At 43.2% G+C, this 25118-nt stretch overlaps 1 protein-coding gene across 3 annotated transcripts; it reads left to right on the forward strand.

The window, feature by feature from the left end:
- The first annotated feature begins 9177 nt into the window (after nucleotides 1-9177).
- PCDH12 (protocadherin 12) lies at nucleotides 9178-22454 on the forward strand. 3 transcript variants are annotated; one of them, XM_072145635.1, is made up of 4 exons: nucleotides 9178-12320; nucleotides 18281-18372; nucleotides 19473-19627; nucleotides 19896-22454. In XM_072145635.1, the coding sequence occupies exons 1-4, from the start codon at nucleotides 9432-9434 to the stop codon at nucleotides 20255-20257; spliced, it is 3498 nt and encodes a 1165-aa protein (XP_072001736.1). In that variant the 5' UTR covers nucleotides 9178-9431; the 3' UTR covers nucleotides 20258-22454. The 3 variants fall into 3 exon arrangements, with proteins under 3 accessions (XP_072001736.1, XP_072001737.1, XP_072001735.1); XM_072145636.1 differs by having other exon boundaries at nucleotides 19473-19615; nucleotides 19890-22454; XM_072145634.1 differs by having other exon boundaries at nucleotides 9179-12320; nucleotides 19890-22454.
- The last annotated feature ends 2664 nt before the right edge of the window (nucleotides 22455-25118 follow it).

The following is a 25118-nucleotide window of genomic DNA, read 5'->3' on the forward strand; positions in this document are numbered from 1 at the left end:
GGTCATCAAGCTCAGAGACCCACCAGTGGAACACCGGGGGCCGGTCCGAGCCTACATGAAGACCATCTATAGGTAAAAATAAACCTTCTCAGAAAATTCTTGAGGTAAGTAGATATAAAGAGCTAAGGTTCATATCAAAGGTATAGACACAACAGGGACGGCTGGAGCACAGACCCCAAATACGTTTCAGTCTGAGGTAAGACTTCTTTCAGGGGAGTAGTACCATGTGGGAATAAAGAGTAGCTGTCCTTCTGTACATATAACCCTCAATACAGGTGAAAACAATGACACACAAATTGTGGGCTGGCGTACCTACATGAAGTGGGGTGAATGGCGCGTAGCTCTCAGGATGCTAGTGGTGCATGGAGAAATGTTGACGAAAACTGATGCAGCATGGCTGTTCGTCATCACCGGCAGCGGCTGTTGACCCCCTCACTGTTCCTGTAACGTGATGTAAGCAATAAAGATACTATGATACCTCACAGGGTAAGTACAGTGAACCAAGAAGATGTTACAGGGAACCTGTACAAATTAACCCACCCAATATAAATACTTCATAAAAAATATAATATTTATCCCTCAATGGTTCCTTTCCCTGGCTGCAATGTTACAAAAACAATTTATAAACTTATATGCAACTTACCTGATGTGAGTCCAATCACAGTAAGTGAGTCCTGCATATTCATTGTTCCCTGCACTGCCCTGCCTCCCTGTTCCTGATTCACAGGTCTCACTGCTATACATGCTGCCAGGATGGAACTAGTGTTTAGGGACCATCTGCCAATATTCATCTACAGACATATACTATGTAGGGCAGTGATGGCGAACCTTTTATAGACCGAGTGCCCAAACTACAACCAAAACCCACTTATTTATCCTGATGTGCCAACGTGCCATTTTAAGCAGTAACTTATAGCTACCTGTTCTTACACATCTTTCAATTGTATCCGCCACCTGAGGGCACCAATACAGTTGGAAGAGGGAGGGCAAATTCAGACTATCATTGTAGCTTCTCACCAGGGTCTCTCTGTACAGGAATAACTGTAGGTCCAGTAGGAGGACCACAAAGATAATGCACTTCTTTCAACACCTTCTCAATTTTCAAGCAGTTCCAAACAGCCACTGTAAAATAGGGCTGAGCGCAGCATTTCATAAATTGCATAGGACTGCAGGAAGATTTCATGGATTTGTTCCTGTTTGGTGAACTCAGTCCTGGGGTGAAGGCCTGAGTGCCCACAGAAAGGCCTCTGAGTGCCACCTCTGGCACTAGTGCCATAGGTTCGCCATCACTGATGTAGGGGATTTTATATAGGGTATGAAATGCTACACAATGCCTCGCTGAAACCTTGAGAGAGAAAGACCTCTGTGAGGCTGAAGACAATTCCTGAAGGAGAGACAGTGGTTATGTAAAGAGAAGTTACCTTCCTCCTTACTCCTCCCTCAGGAATTCTCTTCAGCCAGGTGAGCAGTGTCAGCATCAGTGAGGAGGTGGTGTAGTGCAACATCCCCCACCGGGGCCTAGCCTTTTCTCGGGGCCTGGAGTCAGCCGGGGCCTGCAGTACCTGAGTGGCTGGCGGTTGCGGCCTAGGCACGCTAGTGTCACGGTGCTTGGTATGGGGAACCGGAGGGCTGTCCTACAGCCTGGCAGGTCTCCAGCAGGGTGGTGTTGACAAGAAATGATGAGGGAGAGGCTAATATAGCGGATCTCCCTGGGGCAACCCTTTTGTGTCTCGAGTATGAGTCTCTGTGTAGTGGACAGGGTGCCTGTGATGATGGCAGCCATAGTAGCAGGGACCAGACGGAGGCAGAGGTTGAACAAAAACAACTTACAGTTCTTTATTGGAACCGACAGGAAACGCAGCAATGTGCCTTTAACAGAGTAGTGGATTGCTGAGATGAACTTGGAGGGAGCCACAGGATGTAGAGCGCCAGCCTGGATGCAGAGGGCAGGCTGGGAGGTAGCTGTGTCCTGGAAGGATGCTTCAGCTTTATCCTGGATTGCTTCAGGTATCACCCTTAAAGGTAGGATGATACCCCTTTCCTCACTAACTAGCTATTAGCTCCACTCTTCAGGCAGGGGCTAGGCTCACCTGCTCTTGGTCTGGTGTGCTAGCTGCACAGACTCTTCAGAGTCTCTAATCTGAGAGAGTGAACTCTCTCCTCACACTGCACTCTCTTCTCAGAGAGAACTCTTCACTTCTTCTGGAAGTTTCCTGATACGGGTCTTGTTACTCCCCTGGTCAGGTGGTGGCTGCTCCTCCAATTACCTCTCAGCTCACATCTCAGCTCACAGAGACAAAGTATAACACCTGTGATTGGCTGACACATATGACATCACATAAAACAATTAACTCCTGCCTTACCAGGCAGGATCTACCACTGCACTGTTCCCCTGTGTCCTATAAGGACTATGTAGTGTGATGTAGTGACATGCTGTGGGGCTGACTAGACCCTACACAGGCTGCAAGCTACATGGTGGGACGTATTCGCAACCACTCCTCCGCCTTGCATCGGCGAGGGTGTTGCAGTAGCCTGATTGTATATTGCAGCTGCCTCCATGCCTGGAACAGAGGACATCAATAAAAGTCTTTTTTAGGAGAATGGTGACTCTAATCATACTGTTAGGTTGTTTAGATTGTGAGCTCCATGGGGACAGGGACTGATTTGCCATGCTTTGTGCGGCGCTGCTTAATCTGTGTGCGCTATATAAATAAAGAATTATTATTATTAAAGGCTCTCTGCATCTAGAGAGAATGAATTGAGAAGTATGATTTGGGGGTACAGAGTTTTTTCCTGTTTGGGACTTAAATAATGATCATAAAAACTGTAAAAAGTAATTACTAACATATCACGGTCACTTGCATATTGTGATCTGACATTTCATGCTCATCCCTGGGCCCCCATAATTAGGATTTCTGCTGAGCTTGTCCCTGATAAGATATAAATCATATAAATGACTTGCAGAAAAAGTTAAATACTTTAATTGAATAAGCCCTGACCCCGCCTGTGACCCGTAGCAGACAGATAACTCTGTTTAGACCATTTTTTGCATTCCTTGTTAGCTGATGGAACAGCACGCAATCCTCCTTCTGATGTCCCGTTTGCAGAAGATTCTGGTAATGGAGTTCATATGATATATTGGCTTAAAACCAATAATAATAAAGTCTTAAAGGGGTTGTCCAGTAACAACAGGTCCGCCCCTACACAAAGGATAGGGGCTAACTTGCTCATCGGTGGGATTCTCAGTGATGGGACCCCCATGGATGACGAGAATAGTGGTCGGTTTTACCCTTTTGTTGAGGACCTTCCATTCACCGTCTATGGAACTGACTGTGATAGCTGAATACTGTGCCCAGTTATCCATCTCAGCACCACAGAAATGAGTAGAGCAGCAGAGTGCATGTAAGACTGGCTGATCAGTTCATTTGGGGAAAAACTGGATACAAAGGACCGCCCTTCCCATGATCCGTGTGGATTTCAGCTGGGGTCAGCACTGGACATACCTGGGCAAGTGCCAGGGCCAGGAGCTGCTGGGGGGGCCCACATAAGTCTATACATAAGGAGTCCACGGGGCTGAGGGGGATGCTTGGTATGATAAACTAGGGAACAGGAGACTCTTTTAGTTTCAAAATTTTTAATGTGAGTTCACTGCAAAGGGGCCCACTGAAGCTTTGTCGCCCAGGGGCCCACTGAAACCCATAGCCGACCCTGTGGTTCCCCCACCGATCAGCAATCTGTCTAGTTTTACTTGTATTTAACCAGTTCTCTGAGCTGTTGTAGTTCCCTAAACAGTGGGTGTCCAGGAGTGGCCTAATCCTACATAATATATCATCACTTTCTGTAACGGGAAAGATGCTTGAAAAGGCATCTATAGCTGTGGCAGCGTTACTGATACTTTGCATAGTGATCTAGAGGCACCAGTGCCTTATGCTTTATATATATTTGTATATATATATATACATATGTATATATGTATAACTCGTTGCTGGTGTGTAGACAGGAGGGGGTAAAGACCATCATGGGACCTGGGTTGTAGGAAACTTGTGGGTCTTTCACAGTCTAATTTTTTTTTACGGTTTTACATTTGCTGCCTACATACAGTACCAGAGCCAAACTTTTTGGGAATGGAGGGTAAGTCCAATCATTCATCTTTCGGTTCTGCGGTTTAAGGACCTTTGGAGGACCTGAAGGTCCTGTAAGGCTCTTGTAAATATGCACATCGTGAGCTATCATACATGAATGAGGATTTAAGGACAGGAGGGCCCTCTTTATATTATCTCTAAAGGACTTTATCAAACTTGTTGGGGGACCATGGTCCTCTTAGACCAAAACCACAGACTGCCTTGTGAACCTAACTTGCTGACTTGGCAACAGGCACTTATTTAGTGATTCCTTCAAGGACATTGTACAAAATTATTAATTCAAACACAAGAAGTCGTAAAAAAAACAATATTTAATTGCAAAATTCAAATATTGTTACAGAGCCAACCCAAACAGGAACTTCAAAAGGTTATAGATATATCTTCAGGATTAAGAAAATGGGTGCAGCTTAAAGAGGAACTTTAATTTGTTGCTCTTAATATGACTCTAATAATGAGTGCACTTCCTTCACTATATTAATGCCTTCCAGGCTGGAGAAAAGAAAGAAAGGTACGGCTTCCTTATGACTTTTTTCCACTGGTTTCTAAGGGAAAGGAAATTATTTTATAGAGTTTATTCCTCCCCTGATTAGTTGGTGCCAAGTCCCATCACAGATGGAAGTCGGACGTTTACACTACCTCCATTGTTAGCTCCCTGACCTAAGATGACCAGACCAAAACTAACACAGACCCCGGAAGAAAGAATATATAGTGACCTTTCTGTCACTATAGGGTGGCTCTCTACTGGTAGCTGTCTCTTGTGCAGTGACCTCCCCTATGGGACATATAGACAGATGTTGTCTATATGTCAATGTCTATATGTCCTAATGGGGCATATTTATCAGGGCCTCTTATTGGGATTTTTTAGCCCAGTGCGCCACCTTCGAAGGGGCATGAAGGGGTGGCTCGGTGTCACCACACCTGAGCACTTGCTGACTTTTCACCTTTGAAAACTCCCCGGCATCGTTTATTTCTACACCAGGCAAAATAAACGCTGTGGAAGAGCCCACCAAGTACATCAAGAGTCTTCAGTCTCTTGATGTATAGTGCTGGGCAGGAGCAGCGGCGGGGCTATCATACGCTGGCCCACAAGCGCCAGCGTATGATAAATATCCCCCAAAGCCTCATTTTTAGGTTCAAAATTCTATTGCTTTAAGGAATTGTCTGTGTGTTTTTAAATGTGCGTTATGTGATGACATCCCCACTTCTGACCGCTTCAGAGCCTTGTCTATAATAGTATTGTATTGTCAGTATGGAGGTAGAATAGTGCAACATCCCTGCCAATGTGCAGGCAGAGGAGTGTTTGCGAATAAGCCTCCTTGTTTGTGTCTCCCCAGTCGGTGAGCCTGCACAACTCACTTCAGGGATTATACAGCTATCTAGGGGTAATTAGCAGCGGTAGATTCTGCCTGGACAGGCGAGGGTTTAGACTAATTAATGTTTGTTATCTAATGATGTTCCAATCTGTAAACTGGAGTGTGATTGGAGAGTGAGCCACCAGCTGACCAGGATCTAATAAAACCCCTAGACAGGAAGTGGCAAGTCCTCTTTGGTCTGAGCCTTGCTCTTGGAGCACATACTGGCACCACATGAGCAGCTCCTAGGCCTCAGCACATCTTTTAGAACAGACTGAGAGAAGGAGACAGTGTCTGTGCACCACTAGCAGAGACACACAGCTCATCCCAGGACAAGTTGCAGCTTCCACATCTGGACAAAGCTACCTCCCAGCCTGCACATACTACCAGGCTGGTGAATCTACTCCTGAGGTTCACTCTCCATGACCACTCCAGTAATCCGGAATCCCTCCAGTAATCCGGCATCTGTTCTGAAATAGTTTGGCTCGTTGCCTGCAGTTGTTCCAATAAAAAACCGTGAGTTACTTTTGCACAACGTTGTCTCTGTCTGGTCCCTGAATACGGCTGTACCATCACGGGCTTCCCCATCCATTACCCAGGGACTCATACTACAGACAGTTAAAGGGGCTGCCCCAGAGAGATTCAGTACATCAGCCTCTCGCTCCATCTTTCTTGCACACACCACCTGCTGAAGACCTGCCCGGCTGTAGGACAGCCCTCCGGTGTTCTGGGTCCCGGCTGCCTCCAGGTCCCCAAGAAAAGGCTAGGCCCCGGTGGGGGATGTTGCACTAGCCCCTATGCTGCACTCAGATTTGGCCCCTTGGCCTTGTGTTTGACACTTACACTTCATGTGATGTTGTATGCTAATAGGTACTAAAAGTAGTATTTATATTTAACATAATTTTGTCGATTTAAGACACTAGAAATTTACTAAAGCTCATATTTTTCCGTCCATATAGATCACTATAGGGAAGGCTGTAGAATTTCTCATGATTTCATGTAATATTAGGTGTATGGGAGGTTTCTCTGAATTTCTGCTGATCACTGATATTCCCTGTTATAGGGCCCAGCCCAACAGGAAGCTCCGCACAGCTGGACGCACTTTAGGCTTTTGGGAAGAATATTGTCTCCATGGCAGCAGATCTGTGCCTCAGGTGTTTCCCTGTATGACCCCCCTGCAGGGCCTGAGATTGTGGCACCACCATGGGATGGGTTCATTTCCTTTGAAGTCACTAAGATTGTCTAATTTCTTTCGGATTGTGCAGATGGGTGAAATGTTGTCACCGTTTTTGAAGAACCGATGAGTATTTTGTTGAGAAAGCTAAAAATATATTGTGAAGAGGCACCTTCCTGCGAAGTTATAAGTAAGATGTGAGGATGTGAGTCATTATGGGACATCAATAATATGATGGATTGCTTTCACCATGGATGGTCCCAGTGATGTTGTGTGAAGCCCCTGAGTCTCATAGAAAATCTGTAGCAGGGCCAACTACCATAAGGGGTCCCCAACTACAATCCTGGTAGGATCTGTATTGTCTCATAGAGGTTGCTTCAAGATATTACCCCTTCTTAAAGGAACACCTAATTCATTGTATAATGCACGGTGCAGGACCGGAAGGGAGGAACATGACTCATTTTTATTGAATTCCTAGAACCTTTCTAGGACCTAGAGTCCTGCTCCACCCTTCAGGCCCCGCACAAGGTGTAATGAATCAGATTACAATGAATCAGATTTGACTTAGGTGTTCCTTGAATTTTAAGATTATTGGAGACATAGTGGGGAAGATTTACTTACCCGGTCCATTCGCGGTCCAGCGGCACGTTCTCTGTGGAGGATTCGGGTCTTCCGGCGATTCACTAAGGTAGTGCGCCCGATGTCCACCAGGTGTTGCTGCTGCGCTGAAGTCCGCCGAGGTCAGCCGGAGTTCACCAAGCTAGCCTGGGTGCAGGTAAGTGCGTGTCAAGCGACACATTTATTTTTTTTAAATACGGCGTTTTTTCCGAATCCATCAGGTTTTCCAACGGCCACACCCCCCAATTTCCATCGCGTGCATGCCGGCGCCGATGCGCCACAATCCGATCACGTGCGCCAAAAACCCGGGGCAATTCGTCGCAAATCGGTAATATTTGGGAAACACGCCGGAAAAACACGATTCGGGCCCTTAGTGAATGACACCCAGTATTCCTGTTCTGACAACCACTGGGTTCCCCACAGATCCAGCAGCTGGTATCCATCCTGTTCGGAGGCAAAACTTGAAGCTACTGGTCTCCAATGCAGAATATGTGACTAGTATCATCCTATAAGGAAGAGGCACCTTATGGAACGCAAAGGTTCCTGGTCCTGTGTGCAAACACATAATATCCCATAAAAGTCTTGTAAATACAGAATTAGTATTGCTCAATGTTTTACACAGTTTTTATCCACTTTTGTTAAATATCTCCAGTGAGGTTTGGAATGGACTGTAAGTGGGGCAGGGTATGCTACAGGATGGGTCTTATCACCATTTATTTCCTATCCTATCCACATTATGTGAGGTTGTTTGGGTTGTACTAAGTTTTCAAGTTATCCAGTATGTACAGGATAGGGGATAACAAGGCAATCGGTGACGGTCTCACTGTGGGCACCCCCAACGATAACGAGTATGGGACAACCCCAATCTGGAGAATGGAGGTCCTGTTTTCACTAATAGGTGGAGCAGAAGGCCGAGCAGGTCCTGCTACTTCATTCTATTCCATGGGAGTGCCGGAGATAGCGGAACACTGCGCTTGACTATCCCCGGGATTCACATAGTCAGTGAATGGAGCAGTGTTCCCATGGTTGGTGGGGTGCCAGCAGTAGGACCCACACTGATTACCTTTGCATAGGTGATAATTTCTAAACTTGGTACAACTTTGTGTTGCCTCCAACACCTTTCTTCCTTTGGGCTGAGTGTGCATGTGTTCATTATGGCAAGAGAGGTCATTTAGCCTCTTCTAGACACTTCTTATGGTGGTTTCTCTCTCAAATAACTATCACTGTGAAATCCAAGATCCTAATCCTTATATAAACCACCGGGGGAGAGATGACTACATGTACGTTGACCACAGGGCAAGAGTTGACCACATGTACACTAGATCTTAATATCTAATGTGTACACATGTAGGTATTTATAGACATAAATTTATATATATATTGAGATTCTTTAAGAATTATACATTTTCCTATCCTATTGTATCATCCTTCCCTTTCTACAACTCTTTTATCCAAGACTTCTTTATCAGTATATTCAATCTCCCCTAGAAGTGGATACTGACATCATCTTTAAGACGCGGGAGATGAACATTGTTCTATCTTCCTCCTCCATCTTCTTATCTGTCTCTATATTTTCTCTAGGGGGAATCCTAGAGGATTATCTGATGGTAACTAGACTCCCACTGCTCTTATCACTATCACTCCATCACTCCCAATATGGTTTCTGTAACAGGACCCTGAGAATCTGGCTTATTAATGAAAACAGCTAACCATTATAGATAATAGCATCAGGAAATGAATTGTTTTTGTAAAGTATTAAAGCTAAATTTGGCCAACGAGGGGTTAATGGACTGTTGTCCATTAGCCGACTTATAGTTCCTTCCTCATCACTCTTCCTGTAGGAGGACGGCTGTGCTCCCTGGGAAAACATGTAAGTCATAACTTTCTGTCACATTTCCCCTCCCCAAGTTAATTTGCTTTACTATTCTTCGCTATATCATGCACAACCTTTTGTCTGGCCACCCTGAGGCGTACAGATGCCAGAAGCCCTGCCAGAAACTACAGACCTAGTCTGTACCACACACTACGTGCACTACACATCTGCAAGAATACGAATGTGAGAAGATAAAGACTCAAGACCTTGAGGGTCTCCTGCTGAAACTTGCTACTTTTTGAGAAGAAGTTTTTGACTTGTTGTCAGGAACCATGGATGGGATTCTTAAGGTCATCACCCACCTCTATACTTTTCTCCTTATTTGCTCCTACCACGAAAGTCATTGCAAGAACTCATCTTCTTTAATGGTGAGGTTTCGTATCAAAGAAGAAGTACCCGTTGGCACACTTATTGGACACATATCTGATGTACCAGGCTGGATAAAGGATATGAATGAAGAATATCAGATCATTCAAGAGACTCACTCGTTTCCAGTGCAAGTGGGCACAACTAGTGGATCCTTAACCACCACGGGACGTCTGGATAGAGAACAGCTTTGTCATGTTCATGGGCATTGCATCTTATCTTTTAATGTTCTGGCAACCAAGGTCTTGTCATTAGTACATGTGGAGATTGAAGTTTTGGATATCAATGACAATGAACCAATCTTCCCTAAACCGGAACTAGACTTGGAGATTTCAGAAAGTGCTTCTTTGAGGACAAGGATCCCTCTTGACAGAGCTTGGGACCCTGATAGTGGAAACAATGGAGTAAAGTTATATACCCTTTCACCAAATGATCACTTCACTTTAAATATCACTTCTGGTTCTGATGGAAATAAACACCCAGAATTGGTGGTGGTAAAGGAACTGGATAGGGAGCAGCAATCTTCTTACAACTTAGTTCTAACTGCTTTGGATGGAGGGCATCCACAAAAATCGGGGACTGTACAAGTCAGGATTAATGTTTTGGACTCTAATGATAACAGTCCAACTTTTGGAGAAAGCTCTGTTGTTCTAGAAGTCTCAGAAGATACATCACCCGGTACAATTCTTATAAACCTTACTGCAACTGACCCAGACGAAGGTCAAAATGGTGAAATAGAGTTCTCCTTTAGTAAACACAATTCTCACCATGTACTCCGTATGTTCACTATTGACCCAAAATCTGGTGGAATAGCTTTGAGCAAGTCACTCGACCATGAAGAGAGAAGCTCTTATGAATTGGATGTGCAGGCAAAGGATTTAGGACCTAACCCTATTCCTACCCATTGCAAAGTAGTCATTAAGGTTCTAGATATTAACGATAATGCACCAGATATCAAAGTCACTTGGGCTTCCAAAGATTCTTCTGAGATTGTGGTATCTGAGGCTGTTCCTCTGGGCAGTTTTGTAGCTTTGATCATGCTCAATGATCCAGATTCAGGTGAGAATGGACAGGTGCATTGCCACTTGGTCCAAGACCATGAACATTTTAGACTTGAGAAATCTAACGGGAACACTTATATTTTAATTACCAATGCCATACTGGACAGAGAAAAGTGGGATGAGTATGAATTAACCATCCAAGCCAAAGATCAAGGTGAGCCTTCATTTTCTGCTACAAAATCATTAAAAATTCGTGTTAGTGATGCAAATGACAACACTCCTATATTTGAGAGGCTAAGCTATGATGCCTTCCTAGATGAAAACAGTGGCCCTCTCAATCATTTACTCACCTTAAATGCTCAAGACATTGATATCGGAGATAATGCTGAAGTCACATACAGTATTATTGACTCTGTCATCTATGGAAAACCATTATCTACATTAGTTTCCATCCACTCCAGAACAGGGGAAATTGTGGTACTTAAGTCCATAGACTATGAGGAAATTCAAGAAATTCAGTTCTTGGTCCAAGCAGAAGATAATGGTAACCCTAGACTTAGCAGCAATGCTTCAGTCAAAGTTTTTGTAAAGGACAAAAATGATAATAGTCCAATAATTGTCCAACCAAAACTTAAGAGAGGTCAGGCTAGTATTACTGTCCTTGTCAACGCTGAGACTGGATATTTTCTTTCTGCCATGGAGGTTGCCAATTCTGAAGCTTTTGGCTTAACTTCAGATGAAATTTTGTCCGAGACTGCAAAACTCAACAAACACCCGCTATATCAAGTGGTTGCTACTGATGCAGACTCTGAAGAAAATGCTCAACTTCTCTACCACCTAGAAGGTAACCACCAAGGCTTGTTTGTAATGGATGGACATCTAGGACATATATATCTAAATGCCAGCAATGCAAGTAACCTAATTGGAAACTCATTCGACTTAGACGTCACGGTTAGAGATGGTGGAACACCTCACCTGGAGGCAAAAGCTCTTCTTCATGTTATGTTTAGTAGCCACCTGGACCATCTGAAAAATTCTGCAAGTGGTTCGAATGGAAAGCTAAGCTTATCCATGGTCATAGTCATTTGTCTGGCTGTCCTTCTGGCTCTTTGTCTTTTAATTTTAGCTCTTGTTATGTCTTTTTGCCGGGTAGACAGAAAGGACAACAGAGCTTACAACTGTAGAGAAGAAGAATCAGCTTATAGAAAGCAACCAAGGAGGCCTCAAAAACAAATCCAGAAGACAGATATCCATGTAGTTCCTGTGCTTAGAGGTAGGCCACAACAACAGCCTGTCACACCAATAGAAGAAGCCAAGCCATTTCCTCCCCCAGACGAAGAAGAAAAAATTGTGGAAGATTTCCACCTAACACCTACCCTTTACCGAACATTAAGAAACCAGCACAATCATGATACACTTATAGAAGATACTACAGACTTGGAACAATCTTTCTCTTTGCCCCCTTCTGTCTGCAGGACATTACAATACCAAAGACAGAGAAGCTACTCAAGAGAGAATCTCCAAGACACACACGCAACCCTTCCTGTGAGCAACAAAATATTAAAAAATCCAGGAAGTCCTAAAATAAGAACCTATGAGGATATGAATTCATCAGAACCCATGGTATTCAATGGAGGGGAGTTTTCACCAGCCACATCACCAACTCTGAGACGTCAAAAAAACATGGAGCAATCATCTAAGGAACAAATAATCCGAAATCTGGTACGTTTGTCTATGGTAGCATTGGCGGAGAAGGAAGCAGTGGATCTTACTATGCAGTCCCCACATGTGCAGGTGAGTGGGCGTTCTTATTAATATTGCCAATATTCACATTTTCTTTACTTTATATGGCTTGTGTTGTAATTACCAGGGGTGGTTCTTCAGAAAATGAGCACCCACTGCAGGTCAAATCTTTGGCTGACCATCCATGGATGGGCTTGGATACCCAATAGAAAACTCAAAGTCATAATTTATTTTATGGGAAAGGGTTGCTTTTGTGTTTGTACATCTCCAGTGGCTTTTGGCCTAATCATTTACCCCCATAACTTATCCACATGTATTCTTGGCTCTGTTGAGGGTGCAGGTATTGTGAATATGGAGGGCTGAATAGGCTGAGTGTTTTCATAGAACATAATAGACTCTTTTTTTCCTACCTAAAAGTATTGGTGACAATGTGCTGATCGGTGGAGGTCCCAGTGGTGGGTGATGGACAGGTGTCAGTTGTCCCCTCGATGGAACAGAGCAGCTGGTAACACATTCACCTAGTGCTCTATTCATCTCTATGGCTGTACTGGAGATAGACCAGCGCAGTACTTGGCTACTTCTGTAGCTCGACGCAATCATTTGGGGTATGACAGACCACTGTTTTCATGATCCATGGGGGCCCCAATGGGACCCACTGATCAGTAAGATATCCCTTATCCTGTGGATAGGGATTACTTGTTGTTACAGGACAGTCCCTTTAAGAAATGAGAATAAACAAACAATGGTCTTGGCTAAACCAATGAGTGTAGACTTGCAAACTGGAGATTTAAAGGGGATTTTTCCCTAATTACAGGAAAGATTTGAAGTATGGATCATTGGAGTGTCTCATCATAGTTCATAAATGGCTACTGCTCCATTAACTAATGGTGCAGTAGGACCCTCATTGTAGTGATTGCTGGGGGTCTAAGTGGGTGGATTCCCTGCAATCAGACATTTACTGTAAATTGGGGTAAGTGGTATCAGAGGGAAATCCCCATCAAGTTTTACTGATTCCATAACATAATTACATAATTACAGCACTTGCTATTTCACTTTTGCTGCATCACTTGAGATCCTCGTGATGAAGGGAGACTAACACAAACCCCAAAAATAACCAAGGAAGGAAACACAATCACCAGAAATGACGTGAAATATGGATGGATATTATACAGTTACAGTTTCTATATTCAGCTCTAAATTCATGATCTCTAAACAGAAACTACATGAAGTCCAAGCTGTTCTGTACTGATAAGAGGCGACACAGTCTGTGACGTCATTGAATACTGAATCATAAGGGAGTCATAACTTACTGACGTCACCAGGGGGGAAAGATAGCACCTCCATAGACTGTGTGTAACTGAATGCAGTACCACCATCATACTGTTTACAAGAGTGGCGCTGTTTCTTAAAGTGTCTACTACAACCCCCTTCTAAATTTGTATAATGCTATCACATATATATATTATCTTAGCCTACTTTGACTTTGAGGGCAGATACAGATAGTAGAACAGAATATGGACCCTGTGTTTTCCCTGGTGTATAGGGAACAATCTTTATGTCTTAAAGGGAACCTACCACCACGATTCTACCTATAAAGATAGAACGGGTGGTAGGTGGATGTATGGGTCGTGAGGATAGCCCTTTTTAGAGGTAATCCTCACGTCCCGGCTATCTTTTAGAAAACTTTGTTATGCTTATATGTAAATTTTGTTAAGCGGCTACTGGGGCATGGAGTAGCAGGACATGAGGCTACACGTCGCGGCTACTCCAAGACCCAGTAGCCTCTTTTCTCCTCCTACCCTTACATCTTTGGCGCGCAGCTACGAGGAGCCCTTGTCCAAGAAGCCAGAGTTCTGCGCAGTTCTCCGGCCTCGGAGCATGTACAGAACGCCGGGTACTTGGATGAGGGTCCGCAGCTACGAGGAGCTGTGCGCCAAAGATGTAAGGGTAGGAGGAGAAAAGAGGCTACTGGGGTGTGGAGTAGCCGCGACATGTAGCCTCATGTCCGGTTACTCCACGCCCCAGTAGCCACTTAACAAAATTGACATATAAGCGTAACAAAGTTTTCTAAAAGATAGCGGGGACGTGAGGATTAGCTCTAAAAAGGGCTATCCCATTCATCCACCTACCACCCGTTCTACCTTTATAGGCAGAATCTTGGTGGTAGTCTCCCTTTGAGTCGCAGTGAGCAGACACAATAGTCAGGTTTGCCAACTCACCAGAACATATTGCCGGATTAGTGGCCGAACGGCCAATCCAACAAATTGACGCCCCTAGCAACTAGCCATGGCTATGATTGGCCAGGGGAACATTGGGTGCACTCATCCCTTTGCTCAGGCTACATACAAATTAATTAAACATACAGTAGAGTGTGGCTTTAGGGTAAAAGTTACCCCCTTACTAACTGAGCCCCTATGCAGCTAAACAGGTCTACTAATACGCATACTAATGGTACATCTATCTCTAGACACAATCGGAAACACGTGTCCTTATGTTCTAGTTATAGACCCTGACAATAGCAGTCACCAGTTTGTGACCACGTTAAATGTTTACTTTTGGGTCGTGAAGGAGTTAAACTATTCATTCGTATATATGATATTTTTTTGGGAAAAAAGTACCTACAATGGCTTTTCTTCGGCTATAGAAAAAGAATGAACAGGAAGTCTTGGCAAACAATTGAAATTGTCCGAAGAAACAACGGCCCAATGTTTTGCGTGTATATTGGCTGTTACACAGATATTATCTACATACCGTATATACAATGTGGAATGTGGACATTGTATGACTTATCTGGCAATGATTTTAAAAGGGCATCAAAAGGAAACAAAAAATGTAGTTCCCGCACTCCAAAGAGAAGAAGTAATATTGAGAAAAAGTTAAAAATGACATATTTATTTGTACCCCTTTTTGCACATTAGACACAGGGGACAGAAAGGGTTAATAGATTTTAAGATACAACCTGTACTGTGCTTCAGAGCTGCATTCTTAATGGAAATCTGTCACACAAGACCTTATGGACTGGTGGATTAGTGTCCCGAATTGGCCATCATCAAATCATCTATGTCTAGGGTTATATATACAAAAAATCTCAAAAAACAGTGTGCCCTGTGCAGTCATTGAACCCAGTGTTCAACACTGGACCTGTGGGGCATATGAAGTGAAGACGAGGCATATTTCCCCAAATTATTAATATTTCCATATTAAAGCAATCCTCAGGGGTATTAAAGGGCTTTTATGGGTTTAGGTTTTTTTTTTTTTAATATAGGCCCTTGGGGCTCATGTGTGGCAGCATCCATAATCACTGGCCTCTGTATATAGAAATTGTATATATGTATATCCCACATGGACAGCCATGCACCTGCTACAGCCTGTAACAGCTGCTGTAGCAGATGCATTGCTGCTAGAGAGGAGTGAGTGTTGCATGTTTTTATACCCCTTTGGGATCTATATTGAGAAACTTTGATCCCCCAAGAACCCCTTTAATACAGATGATCTATCCTTAGGATAAATCACCAATATGAGACTGCTGGGTGTCCAACTCTTAGCTCCACTATGATCCTCCACTTGAATTGGCTCTTTTTCTCCAGAACATAACAGCAGGGGAGATTTGCTGCAGTACCACTCTTGGCCACCAAGTGTGAACTAACATTTATGATGTCCATTTTGCAGCAGGCATGATTCCTTAAAAGGGAACCTGTCACCAGCCCATTAAACTTGCAGCCCCCTCAGGTTGGGTATGAAATGTCCTCTGTAGAATTCCCTCTGTTATGTGAAATCTCAGCTATTTACCAATTTATGTAGAAATGAGCTGAGAAGAGTCATATTTTGAGATGAGGCTGCAGTGGGAGTGTCAGACACCTCTATCTTCAGTTCTATAGTATGTGAATACTATATGAGATTCTATAAAACCATCATTCTGGATATTATAGAACCGAAATTAGCAGCATCTAAAGTGACTCTCCCCCTGCAGTCTCTAAACTTGACTCACCTCAAAAAAAATATGACTTGCTTCTGCTAACATTTCATTGGAGGAGCAATATTTCACAAGAGAGAATTTTAGAAAGAACATTTCATACCCTACCTGAGGGGGCTAGTAGTTTAATGGAATAAAATGTGGTGACAGAGCCCCTTTAAGAAATACATTCTGTCAACTAGAAAATCGTAGAAAATGGCTTAAATTGGCTATTAATAAGGAATCTTATCTTATGGATTATGGATGTTTATGTTGCTCCGGGCTTCTGGTCTTAAAGGAACTCACTGTAATTGACGTGATGATGGATAGCGCCTCTTACGCTAATCTTGCCTCCCTATTAATAATGCTGAGCTTGCGGTTATCATCTGCACAATGTAAATAACCATCGGCTGGTGACTGAAGGGAACATCTGACTTGTATGAGTTGGCGCCAGTTCACATCCTGCCACACAATGCCTACATCCAGGGCTCCCGCTGCTTCTGTATTCCACCCACATGCAACATGTTATATGTAATGTATATATGTATATGTAATGGTAGATAACATATACTACAGAAGCTGGGAAATACAGTGCAGCCTACATTCAAACATCATAGTAGTTCATCACCAGTACTCAAAAGAGCCTTGAAGGGAATCTGTCACCAGGTTTTATCTCACTAAACTACTAGTCCCCTCAGGTAGGTGATGAAATGTCCGTTCTAAAATTCCCTCCTTTAAGTGAAATCTCACCCGTTTACCTATAAAAATCTCCCCGAAAGTCGGGCAAATATGACTCTTCTAACTTCATTTTCACGTGAGATGAGTCAAGTTTAGTGGTTGCAGGCAGAGTGTCAGTTCAGCAGCCCCTATCTTCTGTTCTATAGCACCAAGAAAAATGTTTTGTGTCATATTAAAGATATGGATTTCATCTTTCAGATGACATTGGTTCTGCGAGCTACAGAACTGGAGATGCAGGCATAGCTAGAAATGTAAAAGATCCAGCTCCCGCCTATTTTTTAATACAGTCCTGTAGCTCACAAAACCATAAGCCTGATAGGATATGAAAAATGAGATCCTTATCTTTAATATGACACAAAATAATGTTTTTAGGTACTACGGAACCAAATATTGGGGCTTCTGAAGTGACACTCCCAATGCAACCACAAAACTTGACTCATCTTATGTAAAAATGAATTGAGAGGAGTCATATTTGCCTGACTTTGAGGGAGATTTTTTTTTATAGGTAAATGGGTGAGAGTTCACATAAAAGAGGGAATTCTACAAAGGACATCCCACACCCTACCTGATTGGGGTAGTAGTTTAGTGGGGTAAAACCTGGTGACAGGATTCCTTTAAGGGGGGATCTCTTATCATAGACAAGCCCCTTAGAATTCATCCCTGGGGTGATCCACTAATGATCTGCTTATAACAAATACCTTGTGGCTGAATCTGTACCTATAATAATATTATTCATTGTACTGGTCTCTTTGTATGGAAAAAGTGAATTTCTATGGGGTCCTTTAGACTCTACATGTGCACTGCGATCTCCTCACATCAGATTATCTATGCCCTGAGAAACAGGCAGATTCGATGACGGATTCTCTGCGATTTCACGGATCGTTGAAGTGTAATATAATATTGTTCTTGGCCTGGCCACATGATAGGGGTCAGTAAGGTCCGAAAATTCCAACCCTGACTGATCAGCTGTTACCAGCAGCCTCATGGTCTCAGAATAAACAGGGAATGGGGGTCCGTTCCCTGTTATTATTCCCATGTTATGAGGTAAAAACTATTGGATATCATTGTGTCCTTCAAGAGTAATAGTTTGGGATCCAATCTAGGTGCCGCTTGTGATGTCATTTTATATATGTAAATAGCCATCCAGATGGTGAAATAAGACACAATCGTCCTGTAGTGTGTCAAGTTTCTAGAGATCCGTGTAAGAATTTTGTGACCGCTTCCCCTTTAAGGGCGTAATGTATTAGTTATCACTTTAGTTCCTAGTTATCATTGTATTGTAGCAGAACTGAACGCTTCTCATTCCATTTTATCTTTACAGCAAATTTCTCAGCTCCTGTCTCTGCTCCACCAAGGACAAGTTCACCCCAAGACACTTCACAGAGGGAACAAGTACTCGTCTAAATCTGGCAGGTAACGTGACAATTAAAGGCGGGATAGATGAAGTAACTCACATCCAGGTTAGTAGATAGTGACATCCTCACATTCAGGTCTTCGGGGGAAGCTTCTCCCCTTCAGATAATGGCGATGTCTCTGCAGAACTGTCATAGTACAAAAATAGGTGATGGCACCGTAACAGGTCTCTTACCAGGAACATTTATTTTTGGTTTGACATTTTCAATAAATAACAGAATGAAGAAGGACTTTCCTAATTTGGATTATAAGATCCAAATTTAACAGATTGTCCAAAATCTATTCCCCATTCACAGCATAGGAGGTCCGACAAGGTGCCTCCTTGTCGGACCTATCTCCACCTTATGCCCTCCTTTCTGTAGTCCCCTCCCACTTATTTCCTCCATTCTGTAGCCCCCACACTTATTCCCTCCTTTCTGTAGCCCCCCACACTTATGCCCTCCCTTCTGTAGACCCTCTCCAACTTATTCCCTCCTTTCTGTAGCCCCCACACTTATTCCCTCCTTTCTGTAGCCCCCCACACGTATGCCCTCCTATCTGTAGCCCCCACATTTATTCCCTCCTTTCTGTAGCCCCCAAACTTATTCCCTCCTTTCTGTAGACCCCCACACTTATACCCTCCAATCTGTAGCCCCCACACTTATTCCCTCCTTTCTGTAGCCCCCAAACTTATTCCCTCCTTTCTGTAGCCTCCCACACTTATTCCCTCCTTTCTGTAGCCCCCGCACTTATTCCCTCCTTTCTGTAGACCCTCTCCAACTTATTCCCTCCTTTCTGTAGACCCCCACACTTATACCCTCCTTTGTGTAGCCCCAGACACTTATGCCTCCTTTTCTTCAGTCCTCCTTTGTGTAGCCCCCCCCACATTAAGCCCTCCTTTATGTAGCCCCCATATTTAATCCCTTCTTTCTGTCGCTCCCCACACTGATGCCTTCCCTTCTATAGATCCCTCCAGTGGAAGTGGAGCCCCTTCTTCCCCAATATAGCATAACACATGACCTCTTTTCTACATGTAGCAGCTTAGGTATCACACAGCATATCACCACGACAATATATTTGAAGTCTTTCTTCTTTTCATGTCTTTACTCTTTAAAATTCAGATCTACAGGGCAAGAAGTAGATGGTCAAAGTACCAAGGACAGCGGGCATGGTGAAAGTGAGGCTGGTGACTTGGACTCCGAGCCCGGTGGAGATCTTTCTTCTACTCATCAGTTGGTGGAGGACAACCTGGAGGCTCTGTTTGGTCCATGTATAGGTGAGTTTGTGGTAACTCCACACGACTTATATCCTTTTAGGAACAGAAATACAAAACACAGAAATATATGCTTCAGTTGTGACATCTGAGCTGATTTCATACAGACATGACCCCTTTAAAATCCTATAGCACCAGGGATATAGACCTTCTCTATGCTACATATCAACCTTTATCTATGGTCCTGATATGATGCATTGGGGTTAGACCAGTTCCTATAAATAGCACATGGTATTACAACCACTAATTCTTATCTTTATGTCAGGTACAGAGAACAATCGGTTGAGTGATCTCGATCCAGGATGGTTTGCCCGACTTTCCTTGCCTTTAGCCGACAACTACAAGGAGAACATCTTCACCCCAAATACCCAAATCACTCAGGAGCCCACAATAACAGCAGCAGACAAAGAAGATCTCAGAACCTTCTTAACATTTGGCAAAGCTTCTGATGGCTCTCAAGACAACAGATTGGCCAGCACCTTTCTTTCTGAAATGAGTTCTCTATTCGAGATGCTGTTGACACAAAAAGCTGAATCTCATGGAAATGCAACTTCCGAGGTCCTTATGAGGCTGTCTGCCGGCAGCAAAAATATGGGGATCGACAGTAGTAAATGTGATGGCCCAAAGATTTAGCAAGAAGACTGTTAACCGAGAGTCAACATTGATATTTGGGCAAGTGGTTCTTGTCTCAGCCATTCATCTACTTGTCTATTAATATGGCACTTAGGAAGACGTTCCTTGAATTCATATTGACTGAATGGGAGAATAACAGACAGAAGGATGAAAGGGTGTAGAGTAACACTTAGAGTAGATGGACATACAGTTTGGATTGTGCTAGACAGTAGAACTTGATATAATCACACATCAACAATAACTCTGACTATTGGTGCTAACAAATTTGCGCGACCTCCGACTGGGTCTATTGGCACTGTATGCAATGGTTGTAGACATTTAGAGGCAATACGAGTTTGGTTGAAATATTACCTTCTGTAATGGCTTTTAGAAAAAAAATCTAGTCTGTGTGATATAGTGTATATACTATCTCAATGACCCTAGACTTCCAAAGCCAATGGAAATGTTCGATGGAGGCTACGAGAGCAAAGAGTCCAACAACCAAGACCTGACTCCTTATCGAAGACTCCTTTCTGCTATATTTTATAACCTGGCTTGCTATTCTGTATATCATTTATACACTTTATCCCGGCACACTACTACTACATAGTAGTATACAGAAATGTTGGGTTGACTTACATTGAAATGTAGAACATACACCATAAGTACAGTCCATTCATCTTCATATACTCAATGCTATGATAACCTTTGCTTTAGACTAAATCAGCACAGATGTAAGAATTTTCTAACAAACTGTAGAAACTATTTCAATATGTAATGATCAGTTCTGTAGAACCTGTTTGCACATATTTTATATGATTTACACCCTCTTGTCCCACCTTACATGTCAGGGTGTCCTAAATCACATACTGAATCGTAGAGCTGGACATCAAATCCCCAATCTGATCATGAGGGACACATGTATATATCAGAGACATTTAGAGGGAACACAAAGATGCACTACTGTTGATCCTGAAGAGGGCAAAACAAAATACAAGGCTGATGCCAAATGGCCCGTAGTGACCAATTTCGTCTCAACTGGATGTCGGCTCCCAGAACAAAGCCAACATCCCATCCGAAAGATGTAGTCCTCATAACATATTTAGTTCTTAGATAGTTTTGCTATCAAGAGCTTCATCATATCATCTTGTCCAGTTTATCAACCATCAGAACATCCAATGTCTCAACTTGGTGTAAAGTTTGGATCAGATGACCGATCTGGTTGATCCTCCATGGTGGCAAAATTTCTGAATGCACATTGGGGCAGATTTACTTACCCGGGCCATTCACGATCCAGCAGCGGGTTCTCCGACGCTGATTCCGGTCTTCCGGCGATTCACTAAGGTAGTGCACTAGGTGTCGCTGCTGCGCTGAAGTCTGTTGGAGTTCACTAGAGTTCACCAAGCCAGGCCGGGTGCAGGTCAGCGCGTGTCAAGCGGCACATTTTTTCCACAGTTTTTCCGAATCCGTGGGGTTTTCCGACAGCCACACCACTGATTTCAGTGGCATGCATGCTGATGCCGATGCGCCACAATCTGATCGCGTGCACCAAAAACCCGGGGAAATTCGGCGCAAATCTTTAATTTTCGGGAAACCCGATGTTTCGGGCCCTTAGTAAATACCCATTGTGACCCAAAATAGAGCATTCTCCATAGCTAGCCTTACTTTGCACAAATCAGTAGTAAAATACGTGTATATAAGGAGTAATACAATATCTGGCCATTGTATGATATGTATTCTACATTTTTAGCGGTTTTCAGTACAGTTCAGTTCTAGTGAGTGGGGTTTTGCTGCTCTTATCGGCTTGTGCTCCCTTGTAGTAGACTTATGTGTAATCTAATATCTCATTAGCTGCTTACTAGCAAGATGAAATTCAGCAGAGATTCCACAACAAAAGTCAATCTTCATCATCCTGGAGCCCACCCAAACTAGATAAACATCACTGATCTAGCTGCTCTATATGAAGCCCTCACTTAGATATCTCATATGTTATCATTTACTCAACTACTTCCAACCAGACCAAGTTTATCATCATCCAAGAAGCCAATGGCTTTCGAGCCCTGCAACATAATTCCTTCTGTTGAACAGAATCTATAAGACCAGTCATCAAGCCGGGCTGAGAACATATGGTTGACTCGTAACATTGTTTATTTATGTTATTTATCATGAGATTTTTTAGGGGATTTTATGTACTTTTTTTTAATGTTGCCCTATGTGAACTGTGTTCAATTTATTAAAAATGATAAATTTCCATCTTGTACTGGGAAGTCATTTAATACGCAAGCAAAGCCACGAGTCATCTAATTCATTGCTATCTTGATGTTCAGGAAGTTTTCAATGACTATTCATTGGTGTTCATTGGTTTAATCTTCTGTAAGTAATGGCTGGTGAGTGATAGCTGTACACTCCCTACCACCTAGCACTTCCTATGGCCAGAGAACACCCTACAACCTCCCTTTGATATCTGCAAGGCCTCGCTGGCAGAGAATCTGTGGAGCAGATTCTCTGCCAGCGAGAATCTTCTGGACGATGGAAAGTGAAGAATGGAAAGTGAAGAATTCTCATATATACTGTATATTTCCTGTCTAGTATTTATTGTTTTTGGTGAATTAGGAGAGGTCTGAAGATCATTTTTTGTCTGTTGTAATAATAAAGAGCCTAAAATAAGTTTTCCAATAAGTATGTATTAAAAAATGTCTTACCCCTTGTGCCAGGCAGTTTGCATGAATTGCAATAAACAGCAGAACTCTCCTGCATATCTGTCACTAAAATCCATCGGAGAAACATTAAGACCATCAACTCCCTCTCTTCCCTCATTCACAAGATTCAGGAAGTCCTGATCTAATTTCCCTGTGTCTGGTTAAACAGCTTTGAAAAGGGAGGATTAATACCTTCACTTTCAGCTTGAAGTTTTAAAATAATGATCCTAGCATACTACAGCCAGGGAGAGAACAGAAAGGGTCAAAATTTACAGCTGTGTAACAGGATAGGCGAGAGATACATGTCTTCAATCCTGTAGTCTGTAACTTTACAAACTAAACTTTCTTAATGAAGTTTACTGGAGTGTTCCTTGAATCTTTGAATTATTGGAGACATAGGATTCCTGTTCCAACAGCCACTGGGTTCCCCACAGATCCTGCAGATGGTATCCATTCAGTACAGAGGAAAAACTCAAAGATTCTAAACTCCAGAGCAAAATTTGTAACAATTGTCCTTACTATAGTGTATCATTTAGGCTAATATCATCCTGTAAGGAAGAGGCACCTGGGTACAACCACATAACATACCACAAAAGTCTGGTAAATGTGTGTCCCAACTTCCACAAGTAACCGAATAATAAGCCCCAAAGCAACTAGCGAAGAAGTGGAGGACTATGTGGGGAGGTCTTGGGAGCCATTGGGAGACTCTTGGCGATCGGCCCGTTGCCCCCTCCCTAAGTGAGGTCACCAAGGGCCAGTTTTGGGGCGGTAAAGGACCTGCCCTCAGGACCGCAACGTCGAGATGTCTCCCACCCACCCTGCCATCAGATTTATCTCTTTTCAGGTTTTTTTTCCTTCGGTTCTGGCCGTTTCCTTCTGTTTTCTTGCAGATGTCATAGCATAGGCAGAGTTTACACAGGCCCAAAGGCGATCGTACTGCAGCCACCATCCAAGCGAAAGTTTCCCAAGATTGGAAGAAATCGAATGGGCCTACCGAGTTTACAGCTGTTTACAATTTTATTCTGTTATTTAATAATTTATGTTTCCTGTTAAATACAATGCTGTGGCCTACCCACATTACCCAAACACTTAAGTTTCGCGGTCTTTCAATGGTAGGTTGGGTTCTAGGAACACAGTCAAGTGCCCGGTTTATTGGTTGGGTTTGCACTCCCTACAGTCTTAGTATTGCTCAATGTTGTGCACAGTTTTTGTAACTTATATCTACTTTTATGTAAATCATCCCCACTGAGGTTTGGAATGAACTGTAATTGGGCAGGGTATGCTGCGGGATGGGTCTTATCACTACTTATTTCCTATCCATTTTATGTTAGGTTGGTGGGGTTGTACTAAGCTGTCACGTCATCCCATATGCACAGAATAGGGGATAACAAGGCGATGGGTGAGGGACCCCACCGATAACAAGTATGGGACAACCCCTGGAGAATGGGGATCTTGTTTTCACTAATTGAAAACCCTCCCTGAGGCGTGCAGATACCAGCAGTCCTGTCAACGACTTCAGACCTAGTCTGTACCACATACTACGTGTGCTATACATGTCAAAGAAACATCTCCCCCCCAGGACACACACACAAAATATCAAAAAGTATCTGAAATACTATACTCTATTACAGTACCCATGGCCCCATCCCATCTTACAGCAGACAGATCAGTCTGATATAGCTTATTTCGGCTAATCCCCGACCTTTGCTGTTCCCCCTCCCATCGCACAGCTCATTTTGATACATTTCAATCCAGCTGCTCCCCTCCCTCAGCCACGCCCCTTCTCAGTGTAACACTCACTCACTGCTCCGTCTTTCCTCTCCCACATCTAGCAGTTTCACTAGATATCAGTAAGTATCTGCATAAGAAAACAGGTGTATAGCATAGTAGCTAGGCCGTATCTAATTTCACAACTGGAACTTAGTACCATATGTGTTTATTGAATTTTCAATCTTCAAAGCTTTCTGTAGTCTTTACATGCAGCCCACATGCGGTGTGATGGGAAGGTGCATCCAGATGGAAGGATGCTAAATTCTCAGAAACACACAGATCCCGGACTTCTAGTCACTAAATCATGTTTTCTTAAAAAATAAGTCTCCAAATCCAAGTGGTTTCAGAGAAGAGAAATAATACATATTACATCGAATATGGGGAGAGTTAAAATCCATAACTCCACATTTAAA

Source organism: Engystomops pustulosus, chromosome 4 (genome assembly GCF_040894005.1).
Source record: "Engystomops pustulosus chromosome 4, aEngPut4.maternal, whole genome shotgun sequence".
NCBI lineage: Eukaryota > Metazoa > Chordata > Amphibia > Anura > Leptodactylidae > Engystomops > Engystomops pustulosus.